This window comes from Pezoporus wallicus, unplaced genomic scaffold, assembly GCF_028554395.1.
Source record: "Pezoporus wallicus isolate ANWC-B61680 ecotype Strahan unplaced genomic scaffold, APGP_CSIRO_Pwel_v1 contig_8345, whole genome shotgun sequence".
Classification (NCBI taxonomy): domain Eukaryota; kingdom Metazoa; phylum Chordata; class Aves; order Psittaciformes; family Psittacidae; genus Pezoporus; species Pezoporus wallicus.
This window is the reverse complement of record NW_026642007.1, coordinates 76637-85692: the sequence shown is the minus strand read 5'-3', so window position 1 is coordinate 85692 and position 9056 is coordinate 76637. Positions and strand designations below refer to the sequence as shown.

The following is a 9056-nucleotide window of genomic DNA, read 5'->3' as shown; positions in this document are numbered from 1 at the left end:
CCCCCCCCGCACACACAGATGGTGTCGTTCCGTCGTTCCCCCCCCCCCCATTCACCGAGTGGCAGCGGCACCGCCAACAATGGGGTGTCGTCGTTCACCCCCCCCCCGGGGTGGGCATCGTGGGGTGGCACCCCCCCGGCTCTGCACCCCCCGGCAGGGACCAGCGCCCCCAGGAGGGAGTCACCGCCCGCAGCCCAGCACAGACACTGACCCCCCATCAGACTCTGCACCCCCCCGTTAGACATTGGACCCCCCCCCTTAGATATTGGACCCCCCCCATCAGACATTGCACCCTCCATTAGACATTGGACCCCCCATTAAATGTTGGAACCCCCCTATCAGATATTGCACCCCCCATTAGATGTTGGACCCCCCCATTAGATACTGAACCCCGCATCAGACATCACACCCCCCATTAGATATTGGGATCCCCCATCAGACATTACACCCCCTCATTAGACATTGCACCCCCCCATCAGACATTGCACCCCTCATTAAACATTGCTCCCCCCCATCAGACATTGCACGCCCCCATTAGATATCGACCCCCCCCATCAGACATTGCACCCCCCCATTAGATATTGGAACCCCCCCATCAGACATTGCACCCTCCATTAGACATTGCACCCCCCCATTAGATATTGGAACCCCCCCATTAGACATTGCACCCCCCATTAGACATTGGAATCCCCCCATCAGACATTGCACCCTACATTAGACATTGCACCCCCCCATTAGATATTGGAACCCCCCCATCAGACATTGCACCCTCCATTAGACATTGCACCCCCCCATTAGATATTGGAATCCCCCCATCAGACATTGCACCCTACATTAGACATTGCACCCCCTCATTAGATATTGGAACCCCCCATCAGACATTGCACCCTCCATTAGACATTGCACCCCCCCATTAGATATTGGAACCCCCCATCAGACATTGCACCCCCCATTAGACATTGGAATCCCCCCATCAGACATTGCACCCTACATTAGACATTGCAACCCCCCATTAGATATTGGAACCCCCCATCAGACATTGCACCCTCCATCAGACATTGCACCCCCTCATTAGATATTGGAACCCCCCCATCAGACATTGCACCCCCTATCAGACATTGCACCCCCCCATTAGATATTGGAACCCCCCCATCAGACATTGCACCCTACATTAGACATTGCACCCCCCCATTAGATATTGGAACCCCCCCATCAGACATTGCACCCTACATTAGACATTGCACCCCCCCATTAGATATTGGAACCCCCCCATTAGACATTGCACCCCCCATTAGACATTGGAATCCCCCCATCATGACATTGACCCCCACTTGAGACATTGCACCCCCTCATTAGATATCGGAACCCCCATCAGACATTGCACCCCCTATCAGACATTGCACCCCCACATTAGATATTGGAACCCCCCCATCAGACATTGCACCCTCCATTAGGTTGTCCCTGCCTGTACTCGTGGCTCCCGGTGCTGTGGCCTCGAGTGCTGGGGGGGTGCTGGGGGGTACCAGGAGCTCCCGTCCAAGGCCCCCGAGCCCCCCCGGAGCAGCGGGAACGCCCGTGTCCCCCCCCCTGTGTCCAAAGGGGGCAAGGGAGGTGATGCCACCTCTGTGCCAGGCTGGGGGGCACGAAGCCTGGGGGGGGTGTCTGGGCTATGGACAAAGCCATGCCCCCCCCCGTGCCCCCCTGTGACAGTGGGAGCAGGGTCTGGTTCGTTAATTGGACCCTTCATTAGCGCCAGGGTCATTAGAGGCTCCGATGGGGCTTTGTGTCCCATCAAAGCGACGGCGGGGACAGGGTGTCCCAGTGCCCCCATGGCCGGGGGGGACACAGGAGGGGGGGGGACACCACACAGGACACCAACGAGGGGACATCGAGCTCCCATTGGGGCGCAGTGATTTAGGGCACCCCTGAACCTGAGCACTGGGGACCTGGGGCACCTTTGGGGAGGCTCCCACGTCCCCCCACTGAGGTGAGACCCAAACCAGTCCCGGCAGGGGGACAATGGGGTGCAGGGGGACCCTGTTGGCTGGGTGCTGGGCTGGGGAGGGGGGCACTGGGCTCATAGGGGGAGGAGGAGGAGGAGGAAGGCTGAGCAGGATCCCATTAAAGAGCTTAGGCAGCGGGAGGGCGATGGGTGGCACCCATGGCTGCTCATTACCCCATTAACTAACTCATCTCCCCCCCCCGGGCACCCCCCAAGTGCCATGTCCCCCTTGTCACCAGCACCCAGGGGACCCCCCAGCTCCCAGGCATGTCCCTCTGTCACCCCCAAGGCCCCCCCCCGCCTCCCCCCAGCTTGTGGGGTGGGGGGACACAAGCAGGAGGTGACCCCATCCCTGATGCCAACCAACCCATGGGGGGACACAAGCCATGGACATGGGGGGCCCTCCAACCCCATGGGACACAGGGTGTCCCCATGGCGACGGGGGGGGGGGTGTCTCACTACCTGTGAGTCCATCCCCCCCTTATCTAAAGCCCTATGGCCACCTCCCCGAGATGCTCCATTGGTTTTTCCCCTGAGCCCTAATCTTTGCCATCTTGGGCTAAGTGGATTTCCTGGGTCACATGGTGAGATAAAAGGTCCCCAAATCCCAGGCTCCAAACAAATCAGGTTCTCCATGGGGATTTAGAGGAGAGCCCGCCCGGGACGCCGCTGCTCGGGGGCACCCCAACGCCAGGGATCGGCCTCTCGGGGCTCCTCTTTCCTCCTCCGTCGCCCATCGCCGTTCCCAAAGGAGAGCTGGAAAAGCCTGGGGACCTCGAGGAGCTCGAGGCGCTAGAGGAGGAGGAGGAGGAGGAGGCGGTGGAAGACGAGGCCATGGGGAGCGGGGCCAGCGCCGAGGACAAGGAGATGGCCAAGAGGTCCAAGGAGCTGGAGAAGAAGCTCCAGGAGGATGCGGATAAGGAGGCCAAGACGGTCAAGTTGCTGCTGTTGGGTAAGGCTCCGCAGGAGGATGCAGGATGGGGGTCCCCCTCGTCCCTATGTGCCATTGGGGACCCCTTTGATGGATGGGGCAGGGGAGAAACACAACCAGGGCCTGGCTGTCCCCAGCCCATCACCTCCTTCCTCATCCCAACGGCTCCTCTTCCCTGCAGCTCCGTACCCCAAGGAGGAGCTCCATGGTTGTGGCATCAGCTCCTGGCGACAGCCAGGCGGGTGGCAGGGATAAAGGGGACAACGCAGGGATGGGACCTGGACACCAGGTCCCACATCCTCGGGGGGGGGGGGGGGGTGTCTTGGGGACCTCCTGCCACCAGCACCCCAATCCCTGCCACCTGGGGGGGACCCTGAGGGCTGTGGGGTGACAGGGAGGGGTGATGGGGCCTGATCCTGGAGAGGAGGGGACAGGTCAAGGCGATTAGCACCTAATTCTAAGCAGCTTCCTGCGCTGTCCTAAGCTGCTTACGGCACCGAGGCCACCACGGGAGGTGGGACACCAGGGACCGGTGGTGTCTGGGGGGTCCCCAACCACCCATGGAGGTCCCCAGGCTGTGGTGCAGCACTGGGTGCAATGGGAGCAGGGGGATGATGGCACTGGGAGATGCAGGACATGGGAGAGTGGCCCTGGTGCCCATCGCTGTGGCATCAGGCCTGGGGTCCATCCCACCCTGACCAGCACTAAGGTGTCCCCCTACCCTTCTCCAGGGGCCGGTGAATCAGGCAAGAGCACCATCGTGAAGCAGATGAAGTGAGTACGGCCCCAGGTCCCCCCTGGGCTATGGGGGGATGACACCCAGGGTCACCCATCCCCATGGTGGTGATTCCCACTGTGTGTCCCCCCCCTGCATCCCTCAGGATCATCCACCAGGATGGTTACACGCCCGAGGAGTGCATGGAGTTCAAGGCCATCATCTACGGCAACATCCTGCAGTCCATCCTGGCCATCATCCGCGCCATGTCCACGCTGGGCATCGACTACGCCGAGTCGTCCCGTGCGGTCAGTTGGGGGCCACCATCATCCCCATCCCCCCCCTCCATGGCGATGGGGGAGTCCCACGGTGGGGTTTGGGCACAGGGAGCCCCGGTGAGATGGGGGCAATGGCAATGGTGGCAATGGGGATGGTGGCAATGGGGATGGTGGCAATGGTGGCAACGGCAATGGTGGTAATGGCAATGGTGGCAATGGTGATGGTGGCAATGATGGCAGTGGCAATGGTGGCAGTGCCAATGGTGGCAATGGCAATGGTGGCAATGGCAATGGTGGTAATGGTGATGGTGGCAATCGCAATGGTGTTAATGGCAATGGTGGCAATGGCGATGGTGGCAATGGCGATGGGGATGATGGCAATGGCAATGGTGGCAATGGCGATGGGGATGATGGCAATGGCAATGGTGGCAATGGCAATGGGGATGATGGCAATGGCAATGGTGGCAATGGTGATGGTGGCAATGGCAATGGGGATGATGGCAATGGCCATGGTGGCAATGGGAATGGTGATGGTGGCAGTGGCAATGGGGATGATGGCGATGGCAATGGTGGCAATGGCAATGGGGATGATGGCAATGGGGATGATGGCAATGGCAGTGGTGGCAATGGCAATGGTGGCAATGGCAATGGGGATGATGGCAATGGGGATGATGGCAATGGCAGTGGTGGCAATGGCAATGGTGGCAATGGCAATGGGGATGATGGCAATGGCAGTGGTGGCAATGGCAATGGTGGCAATGGCAATGGGGATGATGGCAATGGGGATGATGGCAATGGCAGTGGTGGCAATGGCAGTGGTGGCAATGGCAATGGTCCCTCTTGCAGGACGATGGGCGGCAGCTCTTCAACCTGGCTGACTCCATTGAGGAGGGCACGATGCCCCCCGAGCTCGTGGACTGCATCAAGAAGCTCTGGAAGGATGGGGGGGTCCAGGCTTGCTTCGACCGCGCCGCCGAGTACCAGCTCAATGACTCGGCCGCGTAGTGAGTGGGGTCAGGGCACCGGGGAGGGGGGACGGACATGGGAACGTCAGCAGTGCCTCACAACCCCATCTGTGCCCCCCTCCAGTTACCTGAACCAACTGGACAGGATCACGGCCCCTGACTACCTGCCCAATGAGCAGGACGTGCTGAGGTCCAGGGTGAAGACCACGGGCATCATCGAGACCAAGTTCTCTGTCAAAGACCTCAATTTCAGGTGGGTTGGTGCAACCCCCATGATCCCCTCCATGATCCCCCCATGATCCCCCCATGATCCCCTCCATGATCCCCCCATGATCCTCTCCATGATCCCCTCCATGATCCCCCCATGATCCTCTCCATGATCCCCCCATGATCCCCCCATGATCCTCACCATGATCCCCCCATGATCCTCTCCATGATCCCCCCATGATCCCCCCATGATCCTCACCATGATCCCCCCATGATCCTCTCCATGATCCCCTCATGATCCTCACCATGATCCCCTCCATGATCCCCCCATGATTCCCCATGATCCCCTCCATGATCCCCCCATGATCCCCCCATGATTCCCCATGATCCCCCATGATCCCCCCATGATCCTCACCATGATCCCCTCCATGATCCCCCCATGATCCTCACCATGGACCCCCCATGGTCCTCACCATGATCCCCTCCATGATCCCCTCCATGATCCTCACCATGAACCCCCCATGATCCCTCCATGATCCCCCCATGATCCTCACCATGATCCCCCCATGAACCCCCCATGATCCCTCCATGATCTCCCCCATGATCCCCTCCATGGTGTCCCCCATGTTCCTCCCCAGCCCCAATGCTGGGGATGGGTTTTGGGGTGAACCTGATGCTCCAGGGACCACCAACCCCATCTGGACAGGGATGGTTGGTTACCGCATCCCTGACACCGCTGAGGACAGGGTGCTGGCACCATCACATGTGGGGTATCAGGACCAGATGTGCCCCCCCACCCCATCTTTGTCCCCATCCCAACCAGGATGTTCGATGTGGGAGGGCAGAGATCGGAGCGCAAGAAGTGGATCCACTGCTTCGAGGGGGTGACCTGCATCATCTTCTGCGGGGCGCTGAGCGCCTACGACATGGTGCTGGTGGAGGACGATGAAGTGGTGGGTTGGGGTCCCGGAGGTGCCCGGCTGCAACTCGGTGGATGGGGTGGGGGGGAGCAGAGTTGGTGCTTGGGGGGGGATACAGAGGGAAGGGACCAGCACTTGGTGCCATCTGATGTGGGAATGGGGTGGGAGAGGAGGGATGGAGCTCATGGGGACACAGGAGCCCCGTCCCTGGCAGTGCTCAAGGCCATGTTGGACACAGGGGCTTGGAGCAAGCTGCTCCAGTGGAAGGGGTTGGAGCTGGAGGAGCTTTAAGGTCCCTTCCAACCCAAGCCTGCTGGGGCTCCATGGCACAAGGCTGCTCAGTGAAGTCCTCTGGGTGCCCAGTGAGAGCCACTGCTCCAGGACCAGGCACAGCAGCTTCATGGGCAGAGGAGGAACGGGAGAGCCCCAGGACAGGGCATCCCTCAGGAGGAGCAAGAGGAGCGGAGCAGTCGGAGGCATCTCCCCCGCCATGGGAAGCTGGACAAGGCACATCCATCCCCATCACCCTGAAGAAGGCGCCTGCTGCCATACAGGTGGAGGAGATCCCACAGGAGCATCCCAAGCATTCCGCAGGGCTGGGAGCTTTCCCTGGATAACGTTCCCAACGTGATCACCGGCGTCCTTCGTTCCTGAACATCCCAGGAGCTGGCAGGAGGGATCAGAGCATCACATAGCCCGGAGCTGCTTAACACCGCTCCTACCTGAGCACCACTTGGATTTACCCAGCACTGGGATGGGGTTCAGATGGGAAGAGGGGTTCTGGGTGAAGGTGGCGCAGGGAGGACAGGGAAGAGCTCTTCCCTTGGGAATGGGGGGGGTTTGGAGGCTGCAATGGCTCCGTGTCTCCTTGCAGAACCGCATGCACGAGTCCCTGCACCTATTCAACAGTATATGCAACCACAAGTTCTTCGCCGCCACCTCCATCATCCTCTTCCTCAACAAGAAGGACCTGTTTGAGGAGAAGATCAAGAAGGTCCACCTCAGCATCTGCTTCCCTGAATACGACGGTGAGTCCATGGGTTCCCCCCTCCCAGAGACCCACAGAGTGTCCAAACCACGTGGAGATAACACCTTGGGTTGGGGTTATGGGGGGAGCAGTCGTGTTCCTGGGGGTAGGAGCAGAGGAGAAGCAGCCATGGCCTTGGGAAGGGTTAAAATGGGTGTGAGGTGCTTGGCACCACCAGCCCCTCCTCCTCCTCCTCCTCCTCCTCCAGAGGAAGCTTCCAACCCAACTCAACCCAACCCAACCCAACCCTGGAGCATCCCCAGGTCCACCGTTGGCCACCGTTGCCATGGGCACAGCTCAGCAGCCCCGTTTCCTCCCTCCGCAGGTCCCAACACGTTTGAGGACGCAGGGAATTACATCAAGACGCAGTTCCTGGACCTCAACATGCGGAAGGACGTGAAGGAGATCTACAGCCACATGACCTGTGCCACAGACACCCAGAACGTCAAGTTCGTCTTCGACGCCGTCACGGACGTCATCATCAAGGAGAACCTCAAGGACTGCGGCCTCTTCTGAGCAGCGCGTGGCAGGTAGCCGAGAGGCTAAAGGGGATGGGGAGGGGAAAGGGGATGCGATGGGGCAGAGCCCAAGCCATGGGGTGAGGGGAGGGGGCTTTGGCATCAAACTCAGTGTGGGAACGGCTGCCTGTGGAGGAAGGATCATGGAATCCTGGATTGGTTTGGGTTGGAAGGGACCTTAAAGCTCCTCCAGCTCCAAGCCCTGCCACGGGCAGGGACCCCTTCCACTAGAGCAGCTTGCTCCAAGCCCCTGTGTCCAACCTGGCCTTGAACACTGCCAGGGATGGGGCAGCCACAGTTTCTCTGGGCGCCCTGTGCCAGCGCCTCAGCACCCTCATAATGAAGAACTTCCTCCTAATATCTCATCCAACTCTTCCCTCTTCCAGTTGGAAGCTGTTTCTCCTCATCCCATCCCTACATCCCTTGTCCCAAGCCCCTCTCCAGCTTTCCTGCAGCCCCTTCAGGCACTGGAGCTGCTCTCAGGTCTCCCCTTCAGGAGCCTTCTCTTCTCCAGGCTGCCCCAGCCCTGCAGCATCTCCATGGCCTCCTCCGTGGTTGGACACAGGGGCTTGGAGCAAGCTGCTCTCGTGGAAGGTGTCGCTGCCCGTGGCAGGGGTTGGAGCTGGGATTCCATGATAAACCATGCACCTCAGCAGCATCAAACCTCCCATTCCCATATCACCGGTGCTGCTCCACTTCACAGCCTTGGCACATGGCAATAACCATACCCGGGGCCATTCCACTCTTCACCCTCTCTTCCAGCTCAGCACCACTCATTTGGGGTCATAACCATCCCTTCTCACCCCTGTGCTCCCTCTCTTGCCTCTTCCCTCTCCTTCATCTCTCCCTCATCCCCATCCCCAAGCAGATTCCAGCCACCAGATTCCACCCTTTGGTTGTTCAGGGAACCTCTGGCACTTCCCTCATCCCTGAGCATCAATCGGTGTAAACGCCACTGCGTGGGGCAGGAGTGCTTAACCCAATGAGTGTCTCCCATCATGGTGCAATGAGATGCTGGTTCTCTACTTGCCCCCTTTCCTCCAGCTTCCTCATGGAGGTGGAAAGGGTTTTAACCTCCTCTTCTTCCTCCCTGCCTTCCAGAAGAGGTCAGGACTTCATCCCCATCGCCGTTCTGCTGCGCAGAGCCAAAAGGATTAACCAAGACACACACAGACGAGGTCCTCGGAGCCCACTTTTTCTATGTCCTGCCCAACCACGTCACCTCCCTTCAGCCCAGGATAGGATGGGGCTAAAGCTGAAATCCCTGCTCCCTTTCGTGGCCGTTTCCTCTTTTTCCTTGTTGGTTTCTAGAGGCTTGGAGCAAGCTGCTCCAGTGGAAGGTGCCCCTGCCCGTGGCAGTGGGTTGGGACTGGATGAGCTTTACGCTCCCTTCCAACCCAAACCGTTCCATGACTCCATACCAAGCCATCGTCGTCCCGAGCCAGCAGCATCACTTCGGGAGCAGGGCCAGACCCTCCCCTCTTGGTTTCCTC

At 59.7% G+C, this 9056-nt stretch overlaps 1 protein-coding gene across 1 annotated transcript; it reads left to right on the top strand.

The window, feature by feature from the left end:
- The first annotated feature begins 2505 nt into the window (after positions 1-2505).
- Positions 2506-8839, top strand: GNAT2 (G protein subunit alpha transducin 2). Its single transcript, XM_057426536.1, has 9 exons — positions 2506-2954; positions 3665-3707; positions 3815-3956; positions 4773-4930; positions 5016-5144; positions 5922-6051; positions 6893-7046; positions 7371-7575; positions 8665-8839. Exons 1-8 carry the CDS (start codon positions 2837-2839, stop codon positions 7559-7561), a joined length of 1065 nt encoding a protein of 354 aa, XP_057282519.1. The 5' UTR covers positions 2506-2836; the 3' UTR covers positions 7562-7575; positions 8665-8839.
- The last annotated feature ends 217 nt before the right edge of the window (positions 8840-9056 follow it).